Source organism: Phyllostomus discolor, chromosome 10 (assembly GCF_004126475.2).
Source record: "Phyllostomus discolor isolate MPI-MPIP mPhyDis1 chromosome 10, mPhyDis1.pri.v3, whole genome shotgun sequence".
NCBI classification, from domain to species: Eukaryota; Metazoa; Chordata; class Mammalia; order Chiroptera; family Phyllostomidae; genus Phyllostomus; species Phyllostomus discolor.
In genome coordinates this window covers 74,872,345-74,892,394 of record NC_040912.2, presented here as the reverse complement: position 1 = coordinate 74,892,394, position 20,050 = coordinate 74,872,345, and the positions used below count along the sequence as shown (strand labels likewise).

General features: G+C 48.7%; 2 protein-coding genes across 2 annotated transcripts in view; one reads left to right on the top strand and one right to left on the bottom strand.

The window, feature by feature from the left end:
* SND1 (staphylococcal nuclease and tudor domain containing 1) overlaps window positions 1-20,050 on the bottom strand; it is a 419,288-nt gene that overhangs the window by 57,311 nt on the left and 341,927 nt on the right.
* LRRC4 (leucine rich repeat containing 4) lies at window positions 1,363-3,847 on the top strand. The gene has a single exon (XM_028525372.2). It carries the CDS (start codon window positions 1,399-1,401, stop codon window positions 3,355-3,357), a length of 1,959 nt encoding a protein of 652 aa, XP_028381173.1. The 5' UTR covers window positions 1,363-1,398; the 3' UTR covers window positions 3,358-3,847.

Genomic DNA, 20,050 nt, shown 5'->3' with positions numbered 1-20,050 from the left:
GCAACACCGCGAGCCCGGCGCGAGGAGGAGACGGTGGGCGCCGAGCGCAGGGGCCCCGTTGCTGCCGCCGCTGCCGCTAGCGAGCAGGGACCATGTTCTCGGGCTTCGAAGCGTTTCCCGCAGCCGCGACCCCCGCTGCTCACGCCGCCGCCGCCAGCACTCGGACCGCCGCAGCAGTTCGCGGGCAGCACAGCCACTGAAGGCGCCGAGAGCCGAAGCCCCGAACTCGTCCGCTCCGCACAAAGCCAGAGCCGGAGGCGCACCGGGGGCCCGGCTGCGGCGGGTGGTTACGCGCTGCTGGGGGCCGCAGCAGCCGCCGCCGGACCCGTGCCCGCCCCCGGACTCCTCCGAGGGGCCTGCAGTGCAGGCGCGCCGGGGCTGCCGCGCGCTTCTCCTCCAGCCGGCGGACTTGGTCCCGCCGCTCCCTCCACGCCGCTACCCCTCAGGGGGGCTGGACGGATTACTGCTTCTTGCGCCCGCAGACTGGGAAAGTCAGCCCAGATTGTGTCTCTTTAACCCGTAAGAGGCGAGGAAAGAAGGGGGTGTGTGTCTGGGGAAGGCGCAGGAGCCGCGACACCGCCTCTTAACTCTCGCAGCCCCGCGAGTGAACGACTGCATCAGCCACCGCGGCCGCCGGAGTGGCCGCCACAAGGAGAGCGGACAGCGCAGCAGCCAGCGCGCGGCCTGGGAGGCTGCGGGCGCCCCCTCACTCCCCGCCGGGCGCAGCCGGGGGAGCGGGCTGGGGGCGCCGGAGGCACACTCGGCGATGAAGCGGCTTCCCCCTTTGCTGGTGCGAGCCGGTGCCAGGGTCCAAGGACAAAGCTGGGAAGCGCTGGTGGCGCCGCTCCTCAGGCTGAGGGGGGGGCATGCACCTGCATAGCCCGCCGGGCCTTGGCTCTCCCTGGCGCCTCAACTCCGCTGCTCCGCGTAGCCAGCTCCGGATTTACTAGAAGCCATTTTGTCTCCCCCTCCCCTCCCCTCCCCTCCCCTCTGCCCTCCCCGTCCCCTCTACTTCCCCATTTTGTTAATTACAACTAAGAAGTAATAATGGAAACGAGGTGGCCAGCTCTTGGGGAGACCGCTTAAGGACACCACGCCAATTCTTCCCTTCCTTCCGAGGTAGGTGACAGCGAGGAGATTGGGTGGGGATGGCTGCAGTGGGGGACAGAAAGTCTCAGCTTTGCTAGGGCTTGCCTTGAGGGGGGTTGGTAGTCAAGGGGCCACTCTTGAGTTTGGCATGATTTTTCTGGCAGTTCTGCTCCGTCTCTCTAATCACCCCTCCCCACCTCCTTCTCCAGATGGAAAGAGGCGCTCCTAGCTCACTTAAGCCGGGGTAGGGCTGGTTCTCCTTTCCAAGCCAAAATCCCAGGCGATGGTGAATTATGAACGTGCCACACCATGAAGCTCTTGTGGCAGGTAACTGTGCACCACACCTGGAATGCCGTCCTGCTCCCCGTCGTCTACCTCACGGCGAAAGTGTGGATTCTGTGTGCAGCCATCGCTGCTGCCGCCTCAGCCGGGCCCCAAAACTGCCCATCTGTCTGCTCCTGCAGTAACCAGTTCAGCAAGGTGGTGTGCACCCGCCGGGGTCTCTCCGAGGTCCCGCAGGGTATTCCCTCCAACACCCGGTACCTCAACCTCATGGAAAACAATATCCAGCTGATCCAGGCCGACACTTTCCGACACCTCCACCACCTGGAGGTCCTGCAGCTGGGCAGGAACTCCATCCGGCAGATTGAGGTGGGGGCCTTCAATGGCCTAGCCAGCCTCAACACTCTGGAGCTGTTTGACAACTGGCTGACAGTCATCCCCAGTGGGGCCTTTGAGTACCTGTCCAAGCTGCGGGAGCTCTGGCTGCGAAACAACCCCATAGAAAGTATCCCCTCTTATGCCTTCAACCGGGTGCCCTCCCTCATGCGCCTGGACTTGGGGGAGCTCAAGAAGCTGGAGTATATCTCTGAGGGGGCTTTTGAGGGGCTGTTCAACCTCAAGTACCTGAACTTGGGCATGTGTAACATTAAAGATATGCCCAATCTCACTCCCCTCGTGGGGCTGGAGGAGCTGGAGATGTCAGGGAACCACTTCCCTGAGATCAGGCCTGGCTCCTTCCATGGCCTGAGCTCCCTCAAGAAGCTCTGGGTCATGAACTCACAGGTCAGCTTGATTGAGCGGAATGCTTTTGATGGGCTGGCCTCACTTGTGGAACTCAACCTGGCCCACAATAACCTCTCTTCTCTGCCCCATGACCTCTTCACCCCACTGAGGTATCTGGTGGAGTTGCACCTACACCACAACCCTTGGAACTGTGATTGTGACATTCTGTGGCTAGCCTGGTGGCTTCGGGAGTATATACCCACCAATTCCACCTGCTGTGGCCGCTGTCATGCTCCCCTGCACATGCGAGGCCGATACCTGGTGGAAGTGGACCAGGCCTCCTTTCAGTGCTCTGCCCCCTTCATCATGGATGCACCTCGGGACCTCAATATCTCTGAGGGTCGGATGGCGGAGCTTAAGTGTCGGACTCCCCCTATGTCCTCTGTGAAGTGGTTGCTGCCCAATGGGACAGTGCTTAGCCATGCCTCCCGCCACCCCCGGATCTCTGTCCTCAATGATGGCACCTTGAACTTTTCCCATGTGCTGCTCTCAGACACTGGGGTATATACATGCATGGTGACCAACGTGGCAGGCAACTCGAACGCCTCGGCCTACCTCAACGTGAGCACGGCCGAGCTCAACACCTCCAACTATAGCTTCTTCACCACGGTCACAGTGGAGACCACTGAGATCTCGCCTGAGGATACAACACCCAAATACAAGCCTGTTCCTACCACATCCACTGGTTATCAGCCGGCCTATACCACCTCTACCACGGTGCTCATTCAGACCACCCGTGTGCCCAAGCAGGTGGCAGTACCCGCGACAGACACCAATGACAAGATGCAGACCAGCTTGGATGAAGTCATGAAGACCACCAAGATCATCATTGGCTGCTTTGTGGCAGTGACTCTCCTAGCTGCCGCCATGTTGATTGTCTTCTATAAACTTCGAAAGCGGCACCAGCAGAGGAGTACAGTCACAGCCGCCCGGACAGTTGAGATTATCCAAGTGGATGAAGACATCCCAGCAGCGGCTTCCACAGCAGCAACAGCAGCTCCAGCCGGTGTATCAGGTGAGGGGGCAGTAGTGCTGCCCACAATTCATGACCATATTAACTACAACACCTACAAACCAGCACATGGGGCCCACTGGACAGAAAACAGCTTGGGGAACTCTCTGCACCCCACAGTCACCACTATCTCTGAACCTTATATAATTCAGACCCATACCAAGGACAAGGTACAGGAAACTCAGATATGACTCCCCCCCCCAAAAAACTTATAAAATGCAATAGAATGCACAAAAACAAACAAGACAGCAACTTTTGTACAGAATGGGGAGAGACTTTTTCTTGTATATGCTTATATATTAAATCTATGGGCTGGTAAAAGAAACAGATTATATTAAAATTTAAAAACAAAAGTCAAAACAGAACTATTTTCTAACTTGTAAGTTCTATTTAAATGGGGAGTGGGGTTGGGAATGTTGTGGGGTAAAAGCCACATGTCAACCTGCTATGCTTCCAGATGGGTGTTCTGGTGTAAAGTTGAAACTGCTAAGATAAAACCAACTAAGATATCCACAAACATCCCTAAAGAGGTAGGGTGTGGGCTGATGAGGGGTGGGGGATAGACTGAATCTGTCATTTTTTTTTTAGAAGATGCTTCATAGGATACAGGAATACCCATTTCTAGAGACACCTTTCTTAAGCTGAGAGCTGTCTTTGCAGATTTATCTTATTTTAAAAAAATTCAAAAAAGCACCAAGAATTTGTACTGTGCTAAAATACTGAGAGGCAATAATTTTTTTCCTTCAACGGTCTAGGGGAAGATAGATCTGTAAATGTATTTTAAACAGGAATACCACAAAAATGCAAATGAATCCTTAAAGGGGCCAAGTCCTTATGTCTGTCCTTATGCACAAGTCTCCTTGGTTTGTGTACTGGGACACACGTGTGCCCCGCCTGACAGAGCGCTCAGGAAGGAGCAGGGAAGGAAGGGAGCTGGCGTAGCTCTCTGTCAAAAGCTTTCACATTGCACCAGATTCCTGCAGTTGGGCTTAACCCAATCTGTGCAAGGCATGTGTCTATTCAGAGTTTCCCATGAGGAGGAGGCCCCTGAAGTGGGTGCGGCATCAGAGGGGGTGGGGGGAGCAGAAGCAGAGAGAATGTATTTACTGGAGGCCATAAATTAGCATTGTGCCATGTCCACCTGTTGTTCCTAGTATCTAACAAGTGACTATAGACAATGATGGCATTTTATGATTTTTAAAAATGGTTTTGTTTTAAGGTGGAGAGGAAGGGGGCTGGGAGTGGGGAGCTTGGGGGAGTGGAAGCTTTTCTCATGCTTGTGATTTGGTGACTATTCTAAATGCTGATTCATTAGGGATTATTACAGCCGATCTCAACTGGTTGTGGTGATGGGGTGGGGGCAGAATGTGAGTAGAGAAGAAAACGGAGAGCAAGGACACAGGCTCATTTAAAGTAGAATGATGCCTTCCTCAACCAGGATGGTTCACAAAAAAAGATGTGAAGTCCACAGAAAAAACAAAAGTGATACACATGTACACACGAGTAAGTTCTGCATGGAGTCTTGTTGGATGAAGCACAATGGGGGGAAGGCTTCCCTCTCCCAGGCCTACCTCAGGAGGAGGTGGAAGATAAAGGGTGGGTGTGGGCGGGGAAGGCAGAGATCTCTGTTATTCTGGTCCATTTAATGCTGTAACTTCTTTCATTTATGATTTTAGCTTTAAAAGGAAATAAAGGGTTCAGATTTGAAAGGGGGTGGGGTGGGTGGGGGGATGCCAACAAAAGAACACTGATTGTAATGTGAGAAAAGTGTATTTTTGTATTTTAATAAATATTGTTCAATTTTTAATTCAATGTTCCCAAAGGGTTAACTTGAGTAAGACCCTGAATCTATAAATTCTTACACGAGCATTGACGAAGTCATTTCTATTTAAAGAAAAAAAGAGAAGGGGAGGGGAGAGGTAAGGTGGGAAGAGAAAACAATGTTAAATTTTTTTTAAGTATGGGAAAATGCTAAAGCTGTCACCAACCTTTCCTTAGTTGAAATAAAAATGTCCCGATTCTAGTGCACCTTCCATGAGATAAGTGTGTTAGTCCCTGGCTTTATTGAAGGTAGAACCAAACTCCTTATGCCCTGGAATAGCAGGGGAAATGGGTCAGCTTCAGCTCTTGGGACCTGGCCAGAAGTTAAATGCCATTTCAGCAGAAGCTGCTCAGGCAGTACCAGCTCTACCCCGGGGACCCTGGGGGACCTGGATTTAAGAGGTCTGCAGTAATGTTGTTTGGCTTAAATTTCCCACAGGCAGCGTTGCTTCAGTTCTCTGGGCGTTAAACAGTCAAACATGTCTTGTGGTGGTGGGTGTTTGTCTGCCGATGCTTACCGAGTAATGACATCCAGAGAAGCTGCATGAACTGAGACCCTGTGTCTCTTCAGCACTAGTATTTATACTAATGCAGGGAATTGGGACTGAGTGGGTGTGATCTCTTTGGCGCTGAATAGGGAGAGAAGCAGGCAGTACTTTACAGCAGTTGGCTAAGAAATGGCTAAGAAAGGGCCAGTTCTTAATCTTCCTGGGTATACATATACCATTTCTGGGAATCAGTGTTTGTGGAAGCATATATGCCTGGGCACACAGTTAGAAATTGCCACTCATGCTTCTGGGCCACCTACCTCCAATACAAAGAGAAAACTGCTGCAGAGTAAAGGGTGGGACTTGGCTAGGGCCAGTTGAGAAGGCAAGAAATTGCCCCCTATTTTTGTGCCACGAGACACAACCCAGGCTGAACAGCTTCAGAGGCAATTGTGGAAGTTGCTGCTTCAGAAATTTCCTAACACCCCTCCTTTTTTGACAGCTATTTGGGCAGTCTGGGAATTATGCAGTACCTCTGGAACAACAGAGGCTCTATGCCTGAACAAGGTCTGAGGGGAGAGGTAGGAAAGTGGGTCTAAGACATTTGTAGGGAACAGCCCTAAGAACAAATGCACTTGTTTATCGGGGCTGAGCAAATTCAGGTCTTGGAATCTCAGGAAGAAGTGCTTTATAGAAGGAACCTCAGGGGAGTTGGGGAAGACTGAGATTATGGTTCCTGTATGTAAGTGTTCTCAGAACTGGAAGGGTAGTTCCTTTCCCCACTGGGCCTACTCCTTGCCCTGGGCACCATTTCAGCTTTTACAGTAGCAATCCTCCTTTGTAGCAGGTTCTTGGGACGGCTCTTCAGGAGTCCCACAAGCACTGAAAGAGCAGTGTTTAATTCTGTGTTGGTGACTCATCCTAGAGCTTGGCCAAGCTGTAGGGTTTGTTACCTGAGAATGGAACACAGGTTGGTAGCTTTTCAGGAGGTTATAACAATGTTAGAGAAAAAGACTCTGATGCTGATTATATGGAGTTAGAGAGTTTCATTATAGATTTGTTTAGTCTAATCCCTTTATATTTTACAGTCAAGGAAACCAAGCCCCAGAGAAACTGAAAAATATATCCAAGGCCACACTGCTAGTTAGTGGAAGAAGTGGGACTGAAACCCAGGCCTCTTGACTCCCAAGCCAAATGTGCTCTCACTCAGGCCTTTACTGGCCATCAAGAACCTATTTCTTTCCTATCCAATATGTAGTGAAAATGGGACCTTCTTACAGATAACTCTGTGTTCTCTTCTCCCTCTTAGAGTTGCCTAATTTCCTTCAGAACTGGCTCCACTGGCCTCCAAGGCCTCACCAAAATTCTGAACACAAGGGCCCCACAGCTGGTCCAAGGGCAGCTGTGTACTCACTAAGGAGCCAGATTCTCTCAAATGCATCAAATAGCTTCCTGATTCTCAGGTACAATGGCAGACAGAAATTGCAGGATCTCACAGAGGGTGACCGCTGCCAGGGAAAGGGTGAAGTAGATTAAGGCAGGGTGCTCACAGTGGGTAAGGTGGCTTGGCCTTTTCTCTGCCTTGGAAACTTTATAGAGTAGAAGATTGACAGAGGTGTTAAAGCACCTATCGGGTCAAGTTCTCCCTAGTGGAGTGATTTCTATTTGGCTCAACAATCAGACTCTTGGGGGGTGCTCCTTAACTCTTCTCCACTGTATCTACACCAGCCCTAGTTCTTTAAGTGCCATGCTGTGTTGCAACTCCCATCATCTGCTCCAGGGCCTTTTCTTCAGTGTTAATACTGCATCCGATTCTCAATGAAGGTAGAGTAGGCTGGCTAGTTTTTAGGCCTAGAGACATCAGCTTTATCATAGCTGTTTAACAATGCAGTGAGGCCAGCAACTTGCTGTGTACTGAGTGGACAACATAGCAAAGACTTGTGCAAGACAATTCCTATTGTTGGGGAAGAGGTCCAGACTCCATGACCATTAGTAGTAAAGCTGTGGCTTCCTTCAGTGGTGATGGAAGAGACTGGGAGAGGGCTGAGTGGGCCTTACTTAGCCCAGGCAGGCTACTACCTCAGGGGGCCAGAGTCCACAATTAATGTTCCAACATTTTATTGCAACAAAGCAGCAGGGGCTTAATATTAGAGGGGGGAGAGAGAGAGAGAGAAAGGGAGGGGGAGGGAGGGAGGGAGAACATTTACATCCAAACATATGTCTAATTTTATCTCCTCTGTTGGCACTCAGCACTCCATGCCATCGGCTAATGCAGGCACTGTTCACACCATTTCTAAATCCTGCCTCAGCTAAACTGCAAGGCAGCTTTTGTCTCAAAGCACCTCTCTTGGTCCCCATCCCTCAGAGGGAAGAATGGTTTGGGCAGCAGATTAAGGTTGTGTTCATCTTTGCTTTTAATTAAAATGAAGTAAATTGCTTCTTGGAGCAGGGATAAAGACTTCAGGAAAAGAGAAGTGGAACACACATATCTACAAAGTAATACAGCATAGTGCTTTTAAGTATAGACCGGGAGCCAGTCCTGGGCTGAATCCCAGCTCCGTCACTTACTAGATGTGTGACTCTGTTCAAATACTCAGTCTCTTGGTCTGTAAAGTGGACATAATGTTAGAATTTACCTCACTACTTCACAAGCTATTGTGAGAATTGAAATTATATATATGTATACAAAATCATACAATAGTACCTGATAGCATCTATTAATGTTGTATAGTTGGTTAATTATTTCATGATATACTTAAGGGGACAGGCCAATGGCCCAGCCCTCACCTATTCTTGAACCTCATCCATGTCCAAAGAGAGAAAGGGCCTATTGAGCTTATTCCTGAGAGGAAGGATGATTATCCAGAAGTCAGGGACAGCAGGACAGCACCATCTGTAAGCCTGTGGTGGGAAAGATAGGTTGTATTTCTCTTCCTAGGAAGACAGTGCCTTGTGCTCTGTTCCCTAATACAGCTCTATAGGGACCCAAGGCACTGTGTGTAAGAATAGAATATCCTTCCTTGTGGAAAGCAGGAAGGAAAGAAAGATGCTGCTGCTGTTGGTGCACAGTGGAAGGCTGGGACATGCACCCAGGAAGCCTTGGTCTCTTACCAAGTGGGTAAGTTGCCTCTGCCCTCCCCATCCACCCTCCCCTGTGGGTGGGGAGGGCAGAGGCAACAGGAGGCAGGAGAGAGAAGGACTGTTGGAGCTTTAAAACAGTACTGGAAGGCCTGGAAAAAGGAAAGGAAGGAGAGAAAACCACCATAATTTGAGCAAATGAGAGCAGAAAGGAGCAATATGGCAGGTACACAGGCTAAGGGTCTGCAATGAAGTTAAAGAGGAACACCAGAGAGATTCCTCTGCCCCAGCAAGAAAGAGGCTGGCCAGACCCTGGATGGGGGAGGACTTAGTGTGAAATTCACGGCATGGAGCAGAGAAGAAACGCAGGCAGATCAACATTCCAAGAGAAACTAAGAAAGAATGTATCTTGATTTCCTTGTAAGAGGCTGGAATTAGCTTTTTAGGATGATCAGAGGTTTTACCCTCTGGTACATGCCAGCTTTGCTGTCAGTATGTGGGCCAAATCACCTACCCACAACAATCCTGTTTCCTACCCTGGAGGCTGTCCACTGCTTTGGGGAAGCAACCAGACTTCAAGACCATAATCTGACCCTGGTGGGTTTTTATTCAGGGATCCTCTAAACACTCCCTCATTTCTGTTTAGGCACAGCCATGGGGGGCAAGGAGAGGGTGCAGCTTATTGTTTATCCGCAAAAAGAGTATTATTCCAGAGGGAGGGTATTACAGAAATCATGTTTTCCCATAAAAAATAATGATGGCTGTGAGCTCAGTGTACATGGACCCTGGCAGTGAGATTAGGTGGAGGCCTGTCCCTGGGAGAAGCTCGCCTGCCAAAGGAAGCCAGCATTTGAGAGGATGGTGTTGTTTTCTCTAGCTTTTCCCATCAAGAAGATTTCTGAACCTACAGCAGGCAAGCATTAAGATGAGAGGCTACTCTAATGCCAGGTGTGGGGACAATGTGGACCAAAGTAGTACTTAACCTTTCAGGTTCATGCATTCTGTGCACCCAGGAACAATTACTAAAGTTTAGATTAATTACTAAACAGCAAAGGGACAGTCCTTGATTAACTTGTTTCTTTAATACCCACCCACCTTCCTATATCCCCACTAATAAAAAGCACACTCCAATTAATTCTCATATCAGCCACTAAAGTACAACCCCCACTTAAGTACAACCATCTGTCATGAGAGGACCTAGGATATCCTGCAAAAGCATTTCATTCTAGAAGACTGGTGGCTCTTTCTTCCAACAATTCTCATGCCGTTTCTTCTTCCAAGGCAAGTCCTTAATCTATAGTTTCTAACAGTTCCTTTAAGGTCTCAACCCTGGTTTCCTGAGTCTGTGTTGGTGCTGATTTATTCACTAGATAAGTCACTCTACCTGCTCAATGAGTCAGCAAGGATAACTGAGAAAGGCTTTCACACACTAACTGTTCCCACTGCAAAGTTTGGTTTCCTGGCCTCAGGCTACTTCGTCCTAGTCTTCCAGGTGCTGGCTTCTTCCCTTTAGTTACCCACTCATCCGGGTTCATTAAGACCATTAAGACAGCTTCTCCCACCTAGAAGCCACCCTGTAGGTGGACTAAATGAGTTACTGGCAGCTTTTTGCAGAGACAGTTCCCCCAGAAAGCGCAGCCATGTTGTAGGAATGCTCAGCACATCCCTCACAATAGGCCCAGCACAGTCCCAGAAATGGAAGCTAGGCCTCAGATACTAAGCCTGTTCCTGCAGCCCACTGCTGTAGCGGTTACTAGTTATAATCTATTACCATCACAATAAGACTTAATTTCTGAATTTCAAGGAAGTCAGATAATGCTTTATCCTATTAGTGTCTGCCTGTATGAACTGACAATAGCTTCCTTCCGACATGACAGCATATTTTTCCAATTCATCTCTTTAAGGGGATGAATTGGGAAGTCTGGAATAAGCAAGGAGGGAGGACCTAGGAAGAGCCTACTAAAGGAACCAGGGAAAGGGGAGACAATTTTTAAATTAGAAATGGAGAGAGGGGACTTGGAGGGATATGGTTAGGCTGAGGTATCTCAAAGCATGTTTGCATTTCACTTTGTTTCTCTTACAAGGGAAACAATTGCAATGACTGGGTATGCTGTATGTGTGCGTGTTAGAGAAAAGGTCCTGAAGCCACAGAAATACGAACCCAAGAAGTGCTGGCTTATTCCATGTTCTGCTTTGAGCAGTTGTGCCTGCAGGGCAGCTTTCCCTTTCTTTAACCCTCTTCCACATCCCTGTTTTAAGTCCACAGCTGCTCTGACCAGTGGTGTCAACTCGGCTGAGGGCACCTTCACATCACGGATGTGTTACCAAAGCTAGTTGACCTTGGGCAGCAATGACTACTGAGGACAGAATGACACGTTGTGGCTTGTAACTTCAGGGATATGGAGACAGTGAAGAGAACTGTCCAAGTTAGTTAAGAAAATCTAGTTGAAGCTCCTCACTTTATGTACGAGGAAAAGGAAGTCTAGGGAGATGTAGCTTTTCCTAGAGTCACATCGTTGGTGATGCAGAGACCAGAACTCTGGTCTCTGGGTTCTCAACCCAGCACTATTACTGAACACCAGCAGGTCCCACCATGATTTACAACTCCAGGGGGCGCCATTTATAGAAACTACAAAGTGATTAGTGCCCCCTGGAGTTTGCAATTTGGTGCAATCCCTTACAGTTTGCTTCTAGAGGGGGAGGAAGAGAAGGGGAAGGCCTTTCACGCCAGCACTTTATCTGTGCTTAATGCTCTGAGACAGATGGTGCCCACTCATGATTTCATTCAAACAGCTAGAGCATAGGAATCAGGCAACTTGTTTCCCCTCTTTAACCACAAGTGTTCCAGAACATGAGAATTCTTACGGCAGCCCAAATACCTAATAACATTAAAAGGAGCATTTGTTGCTTACACTGCCCTCCCCTTCCCTACAAGAGTGAAGAGCTGTAAGGTAAAGAACAAGTATCCCTGTGTGGGGAAGGCTTGCAGAAGCTTCATCATGTTAGAGGTCCATTCAAGGTCAAGAGGACCACTGGAGAAGCAGGGAAGTCAGGAGTCCGGCCTCCGGAACTCCCTTGCCTTCCCTGGTACTGGGAAAGCTCAGATGGCCCAGGCTGACTCAGAGGCTTGTTCTCAAACAGGGGTCTAAGAAGCTAGTAAGTGCCTCAACAAATCCTCTCTTGGGAAACAAAGTGGCCCTGGCTATAATTTTAGCACATACATTTAATTAGAATCTGCCCTGTCTCCTTCATGATGGTTTCAAGCGAAGTCCCTATAGAAACATTCTAAAAGAACAGCCTCATTCAGCCAAAGATCTCTTTTAACCAAGTTAATTTAGCAGAAATTTGCCATCTTGGATTGGGTGGAGTTACCTCTTTTTTCAACTTCAAAGCCAGGAAGAGAAGGGAGGTGGGGAATGCAGAGAAATAAAGAGGAGGGCAGGGGGTTCAAGCAAATGAGTTTTCATCTATTAAGGAGCAGTAATTTCTGCTAGCGCCTCTAGAGACCGGTCCCCTCCAATAATGGCCTGACTCTAATGATTCCCACTCCTAAGCAACAGCCTGTGTTCTGCTGGTGTTGAGACAAGCTGTGCCAGAGAAATTCCCTTTATCTCAGAGGTGCTGCAATCATTACGCAGGAGAGATTAACCAGCCCGGAGGATGTGCTTTTGGTGGGACGAGAGAAAGCTAACCAAAGAGAATACTCTTCTCCAGCATGCATGGTACTGCTGACCTAGGACAGAAAAGGCTGAGAGACAGGCTAGAGGTTATTATAAGAAGACAGGGCTGATGCTCTGGACAAGATGGAGAAGACAAAAGAAAGTAAAAGCTTAGGCACCTCCTGAGTGTTGGCTGAACTCAATACAAGACAAGCACTGGCCAGCTGGGAGGCAGGCGGAGGTCTGTGGGGTGTGGAGTGTGGGTGTGCGTTGAGCATCATGGACAGAAACTGATGAGCATTTGTGGTACGAAACATGGCAATAAGTTCACTGGAAGCAGGAATAGGGGAATCAATTTCAGGTCCCTAAATATCATTTTCCAGGGCTTCCGAAGTACAGGGATGTGGGCTAACACTGAAAATGAGGTAATAACTATTACTGAAGCTGTGGTGTCAGTTGAGGGATGAGGTCCTCTCATTCTGCATTTCTTCTACACATTGAACTCAATGGGAAGGACTAATGCCATGGGTCTAGTTTTTGCTGAGGCTTTGCTAAGGCTGCTCTAAAATAAGGGGTGTGTGGAGTCCCCTTATTTTGCCCCCTGTAATGGAGACGGACTGCTTCCAGAGGCTGCCTTGCCAGATGTGCCAGCTGTCAGCCTGGCCAGAGAGCCTGCAGTGCAGACAGATGCCCTGGGCTGTACTCAGGATGGTGAGACCCTTTATGGTACTGCGGCTCGGCTCTGGGGCAGTGCCAGAGCGGCAGGGTGATGTTCCTCAGCCAGATTCATTTCCCCCAAAACCTTTTTAAGTATGTGGGCCATGGAGGGAGGCAAATTTAATTAAATTACTGTGTTGTGGGCTGCCCTTTCTGGGCAAGGGCTAAAAATGGGCGCATGCTGACATGCAGACCCATCTGTATGTGCATAGCACGAGTTTCTTTGTTTGGCTATCAGCAGCTGGACAGGGTTGGCAGTGCCCAGTGCTGGCCCTGGTGAGCTGGCCCCTTTGTCACAGCAAGGCCAAGTCAACAATAATCCAACCCAGGCCCCATGTGGCTCTGATGACCTTTTCCTTTCCACTTAAAAGACGACTGAGTGGCACTCCCTCTTCCTACGTCAGTCCATTTCTCCTCAAGTGCCCCTCTTGCTGACGCCCAGGACTTTCCTGTAAGGGGGTGCCCTGTGCTGAGACAGGAAGGAGGAATGAAGCTGCAGCGAGGTGTGATTCAGAATAGTGCAAGGGCAGGGTTTGTTAGCTTGGCAGGAGATGGAGGGGTCTCCCTGGTGATTCTCCAGAGTGCTACTTCAGTAGTTCCCCACTGGCAACTTCATGCTGGGGAGAGAACCATTTTCAGGTGCCAGAGTAAAGCAGCAAAGTTTTCTTTCTCCTGTCCCTGCACAAAGGCCACAGTGGACACAGAATCTGACCATCACACAGAGACAGGGAAGTTTGGTAACAACCAGAACCACTTAACATGTGGAAATCAACAACCAAAACAAATGCTGGCTGTGCTGTACCTGCCGACCCCACAAGGTCATTCGTTTCCATTCTGGCAGGTTAGGCCTCAATGCTCCAGTTTACAAATGTCACGAGGCTAACTTCTGGCCCCTTCCCTCTTCCTCCAATAGTGCTGTCGCTCTAGCTGTAAGAAATGGTTTCCCTCTGCTGGTGTGAAACGGGCTGAGGTGGAATCAGGTGTGTGGAGAGACACTGAGGGCCGCATGGTGGGCTTTTCCATTTGGAACTGAGACTCAGGAAGAGTCAGCAGGGGACTCTTTCCCTACTTGTCTCCTGAGAGAACAGAGCCATCTCTCATGTCTAAAACTTCAGTGAATGTAAAAGAGGTGGCAGCTTTGTACTGGGCAACAAATAGTTGTATTTATGCAGCACCCCTGGGTCCAGGGCATCCTGGTACTGCAGACACCCGGATGACGTGAGCAGTGCAGGCAGCTCTGGTAGCTGTGGCAGCCCTCCAAGGTCCCTAGCTAGGCAGGTTTATAGGCAGTGCCCCAGTGAGGAGAGGGAGCAGAAGACAGGCTGAACCTCCTTACACCAATCTCCAAACCCCTGGCAGGATGGGGAGGGCAGCAGCCTCCCTGGAGCTTTGCTGCCCTCTTGACCCTGCTCTGAGCAGCTCTGGGGCCATTCTCCTTCGTAACTGGGGGTGGGTGGTAGTGTATCTGCCACAGGTTATTTCTGGCTAAGGTTTTCGGCTATAAATCTGATGGTTACTTTAAGGGTTAAGACAAATACTGTCATTTCAGGTCCTTGGGGCCCAACTAAGAAACTGGACTGTGCCTGTGGGTCACTTTCAGTCCAGCAGCCCTAAATGACTAGAACCTGTGGATCAAAACCAAAAGCAGGCAGGTCACTAAAGTGTGGTCAGACAGGAGAAAAGAATGGATCCAAGAGAGTGTTTTCTGTGGTTAAGAGGTTAAACAACAATTGTAGCGAGTAAAGCAAGCAACATCCAATACTAGACAGAAGCCCAGGAGGGCAGGGCCAGTCAGCGATATAACATGAAATTGAAATAACATGAAGAACACGAAAGTGACTAGTTTGGTGATATGTAGCTTTAGAGAAACCCAAAGGTTCCTGGGTACTCCACTGCGGTAAAGAATCTCTCTTCCTCTCTCACCTAATCGGATAGGACAGAGCAGACCCACCCCGAGGCTTAGGTAACCATGATGTTTTGAGTGCATTTAAGGCCCCTAATTCCATGCCATCCACTGGCCTCATGCTCACCAAACAACCGGCTTCAAATTGCAGGGACAGAAGCAGATACCTTTTTGGGTAGTCTGTTTTCTTTAGTGAGTATGTTACTGGTCTGTGCGTGCCCATACAAATATCGTGCCATTATCAAAGATTAAAAATACCTTTATCTTGAAGAAAATACCTCCAATTGTAGAGAGAGAGAACAATATACCTCAGTTCTGGTATTTGCCTATGGAAAGAGTGGGATTTAGGGGCTGTGGTCCTCCCTGTTTAAGCAGACTAGAACTGCTTTTTCCAGTGGGAAAGAAAGCCTTGAAATAATTTGTGTAACTAAGCCACAGGGTGAATCATCTGAATATTGGTTTTGCTGCACCAATGGCATTCCAAGAGCTGCTAGGGTCCCTGAGATTTATAGGTGACTTACCCGAATGAGCCAAAGCTGCACCGGTGGATGAGCAGACGGCTGCCACGGCGTCCCTCCCTACTGCAGGTTGTTGCTGGATGGTATGGTTGTGGGTCTCGCTCAGGCAGCGCTAGCTAGTGGGGACACCCTGAGTCCTGTGCCCTGGCTGCAGCTCAGCAGCAAGCTGGCATGGGAAAAGGCAGAGTGAAGCCCTAGGGTTTCTGTGGCGTATCTTTCTTGTGTATAAGGACACCCACGACCCCTCTCACGTTTGTCATCCATCACTGCATTTCTCTTAGAGAGGGACAGGAGAAGGGAAACAAATTGATTACAGTGGTACACTGCAGGGCACTACCTTTCATCACTTTGAACGGGAGTGAGAAACTGAAGAGCGGTACTTTGAGAGTTGCTAAGTCTGCACGAAAGGGAGGAAAGGGTAGGAAAGAGGGAAAGGTGATTTCAGACACCTGCTCTTGCCTCTGATCCTTTCTCCGCTCTCCCTCACTCCAAGTAACACTTTAAGAAGCAGAGTGGGTGGAATTAAGGTTATTTGCAAAAACAGATCTGCTCTGATGAAGGCTGGAAAGTGTTTTCTGCACAATATGAACTTAGACCTGTTGTATCCTTGTCTTACATGGTTCAGATAAAATTTTTTATCATCTCACTTGGGTTAATATGCCAGAGTACGAACTAAGAGTAGTCTTCACATCAGCCCCAGGTTGACCTGGAGGCAAGGCTTGACCCAGCCCCTTCGTCTCTGGGAAAGCAGGGCAGGAGAGGGATGGGAGTGGCAGATGTCGCTGGATAAGGCTGCAGCCATCTGCACTACTGTGAATCAAGGTTGGCTCAGACAGAAGGCGCGAGGGAGGAGGTGCAGCTGCTGATGGCTCAGACAGCTTGGACCTGTCCAGGCAAACAAGCCGCTCAAGTGCAAGAACAGCCAGCCAAGTAGGCAGAGCACGGATAAGGACTTAAAGCTTGAAATATCTGACAAGATATAGAGGGAGGGTAGGGAAGTCTGGAATTTCAACTGGTACCTGGCCTTGCCTCTCACTGCTAAGGCAGGCTCTTCTGCTACCGAAGGGTGGGACGTAACGCTCGGGAGCTGGTGGGCTATACCCACTTGAGCATTCCCTGAGCTAGAATAAATCTTCATCTTAAATTGCAAACACAGTTCTGGATTGTTCTTCCTCACTAATGCCCTCCAGAACAAAACCTAACCACTGTCTACAGACACCTGTCTGCCCTCCTGTCATCTGCCTAACGTTAAGAAGCAGTGGGCCCTGTGTGTGTCGGAGGGCAGTTGGTGGTAGTGGGGACAGACCGCAAAATGAATTACATGGTCTGAGGTTGTGCGTCCGAATTGGCTACAGAAGGTGCTTCAGGGGTGTCCCAAAGAGGCAAACGTGTGCTCTGTTTTTCCACCTTCCTTGAAGGAGGAGGCCAGTAAAGGTGTTCAAGTGCTTTTACAGCTCCTTCTAATGAAGGCTCTTTGAGACCGTGGTTCTTGGTCCCAAGTACGTGTTACTGGCACTGGGGAAGCTATTAAAACATACCAATATTCAGACTGTAAATCAGCGGTTTTCAACCACGGTGCCACAAGAATTTTTAAAACATGCAATACCTGACTATTTACCCAGGGGCGCTGACCTCTTTTTCTTAGACTGTCAAATAAAAAAATAACAACAGCAGCCAACACCACAATAGCTGTCTGGTGAGAATGAATAATCAAAATTATACTTATATTTTCGGTCAGATCGGCAAAAAAATTTTTTGGGGGGTGTGCCACAGAATTTTATTCATTAGTTTAGGTGTGCCACGAGATGAAAAAGGTTGAAAATCACTGGTCTAGATCAAATTCAGCGGCATCTCACTGGGGTTGGGGCAGGACTTCAGTATTTAAAAAATGGATGCAGGTTACTCCAGGCCACGCCCAGAATGACAGCCTCTGCTCTACAGTCTGGAGGGAGCAGGGAGAAGACGAAGTAGTCAGAGGGGCAGGATGGTTCTGTCACTAAATCCACAAGAACCTCTTGTACGTTAAAAAAAATCCTCACTCAAGGATATGTTTTTATTGATTTTAGAGAGAGAGGAAGGGGGAGGGAGGCAGGGAGTGGGGGGAAGACAGAGAAGCGCAGACAGACACACAGTCATGGATGTGAGAGAAACTCTGACTGGCTGCCTCCCATATGTGCCCTGACTGGGGATGGAACCTGCAGTCTTTTGGTGTGGGGGATGATGCTCCAGCAAACTGAGTTGCCTAGCCTGAGCACTTCTTGTACATGGTTTCACTGAAGCTGAGCTAGTGTTCATGAGTTTTGGTTCAGGTTCAGGAGGTGTAACTTCTACGGGAGCTGACCAAGCAGTAACTGATTGCCCTGGAAAAACAAAGAGAAACCATCCTACAAACGTGTCACCCTCCTTAGAGACCCAGGTGGGGAGGGAGAGAGGACAGACTGCTTAGAGACCCATGAATATCAAATGGGAGAAACCAGGTACGGACAGAGTACCATTTATTCCAAAGGAAAGTGGGAAGAGAACCAAATGGCATGTTACCCCCTAGCCATCACCAGCCAGAAACCTTCCTCAGTCACAAGCTGCTCTACAAGCGAACACAGGCAGGGCTGAAGATCACTGCATACTTTAGGTTCAGAAGCCCAAAAGAATGAGAAACTACTTTTTAAAATGTTAGGTTTCTGACCCTTAGCCTAGTGGCTAAGGTCCCTGCCACAGCCTTTCTCTGATCCACTTACTCATGTGTGTGCTTATTTAGAGCCAGTACAGTGACAGGCACTGTGCCAGGTGCTGAGGAACAATGGAGATGAAAAGTGTGGTCTTGCCCTTGAGGAGCTCAGTACAATGGGGAGGCAATTGTGATGGATAGTCTAAGAGTGGTGACAGGGGAGATATGCACTAGGGAGCTGGGAAAGCTTCTACCTCCTCCCATCCAGAGAGTCCTGTGAAGAAATGCAGAGCAGGCCATATGTCTTGGGGTTTTACAGTTTAGTGCCTCTGAAGCTACTTGTTCTTAAGACCAGGCCGAGGAAGAGATCCCACAGTTTGAATTCTGGATACAGGCACTGGACAGCAGTAGGACCGATACTGACTCCGCCCCTGGGGAAGACAGATGCTCTGGGCCCTCTCACTGCGGTGCTGGGGTGACTCCTGCACCTCTTTCAAGCTGGCATTTGCTGAAAAGGCCTGTTTCAAGACTTCCTCAGGGAGTAGGAAGGCACCCATGATCTCAGTAAATCTGATGGTAGGAAAGCTCTGGGCTGGCTGGGTGACCTTGGGCAGTCTGTAGCCTTTCCTCTACTTCAGCTTCTTAGAGCAATACACAGTTTCACTTAATGTTTAGGTATAAATCACAAAGCTCCCTGAATAAACAAGAGCCAGCAGCTTGCCCCTGAATGAAGAGGTGCTAAGCTAGGGTCTTAAGCAAGGCTGTGGTGTGTAAATATAGCATGGAAGCTTCTAGCCCAAGCTCCAGAACTCTATTTAGTTTGGCTGCAACAAGCTGCTGTGTGCCCCATGAGCTGAGCAGCCAGAGCAGAATACTGCTTGGGAGCTGGAAAAGGCCCTGAGGAGGGCCACAAAAGGGCCCCCACATGCTTGCACACAGAACTAAGAACACATGGGATCCTGGGAAGGGAGGGAAGTACATGTTTCAGCCCATTCTCCCACCACAGCTTTAGCGAAATCCCACAGCTTTTACTTTTTAGGTAAAGCGTTGAGCACTGAGGAAATCAGAATTCTCCTGTGACAGGTGTCACAAGCCTATAATGCCTTCTGTTTTCCAGGTGTGGCGAGAGAGGTCTTCAGGGTGGTGTGTGGGAGTGTTGGCAGGTGACGAGACAGATAAACTATAAGGCACAACAGCTGTCAAGGCTGGGTGACACTGAGGTCATTCAGTAAAAGTCAGAGCTGTCTAGTTGTCCACTCTGAATTCAGATTCTAGAAACAGGTCTAATTTTTTGTTCTTTGGGCCTCTTCTGTTCTATAGCTACTGAAAAGTTAAGGCTCCATATCACTCACAGGAATTTATTATCTGGAAAGGTCAGTCTTAGGTTATACAATGCCCAAAATCAAAGCTGGTCTTCAGGTGTGGAGGTCCAAATTTAATCTCTGAAAGCATGTGTTTTCAACATTAGCTGCTCATTCGAATTACTTGGGAAGTTTTTAAGTTAAAAAACAAAAACATTTTTATTAAAAAAAAAACAATAACCTTTGATTTGAAAAATGTGAAACACTGAAAATAGAGAATAGTCATGAACTCCCATAACTGATTAAACAGCTATTACAAGGGTCATGTTTACTTCATCTATCCCTTTTTCTTTGCCGAAGTACTTTAAAACATATCCTAGACATGATGTCATTCCACCTTTCCATACTTCAGTGTGTTTCTCTAAAAAATACAGCCATTTTCTTACATAACCACAATGCCTTTATCACACCTAACACAACAAAATCATTCCTGGTTATCGCCTAACATAACTGGACTACTTAAAAGATGGTACTTGCTGAAGCCAGAATCTTGGGTGGGAGGCCCAGGTATTAGTATCTTTTCTAGGCTTCCTGTACCCCATGGTTCCAGTGTGCAGCCAGGCTGAGAAACCACTGGCTGGATCAGTCCAGGATCCTGCTGTGGGGTCCGTCACAAGCTCTGTGAATGCCCCGATCACATGGTACACAACAAAAAAGAGAAGGAAAAGGTGACA

Excerpts from the sequence above, each read along its gene's own strand:
- LRRC4 (XM_028525372.2), top strand. The coding sequence starts at position 1,399 with ATGAAGCTCTTGTGGCAGGTAACTGTGCACCACACCTGGAATGCCGTC.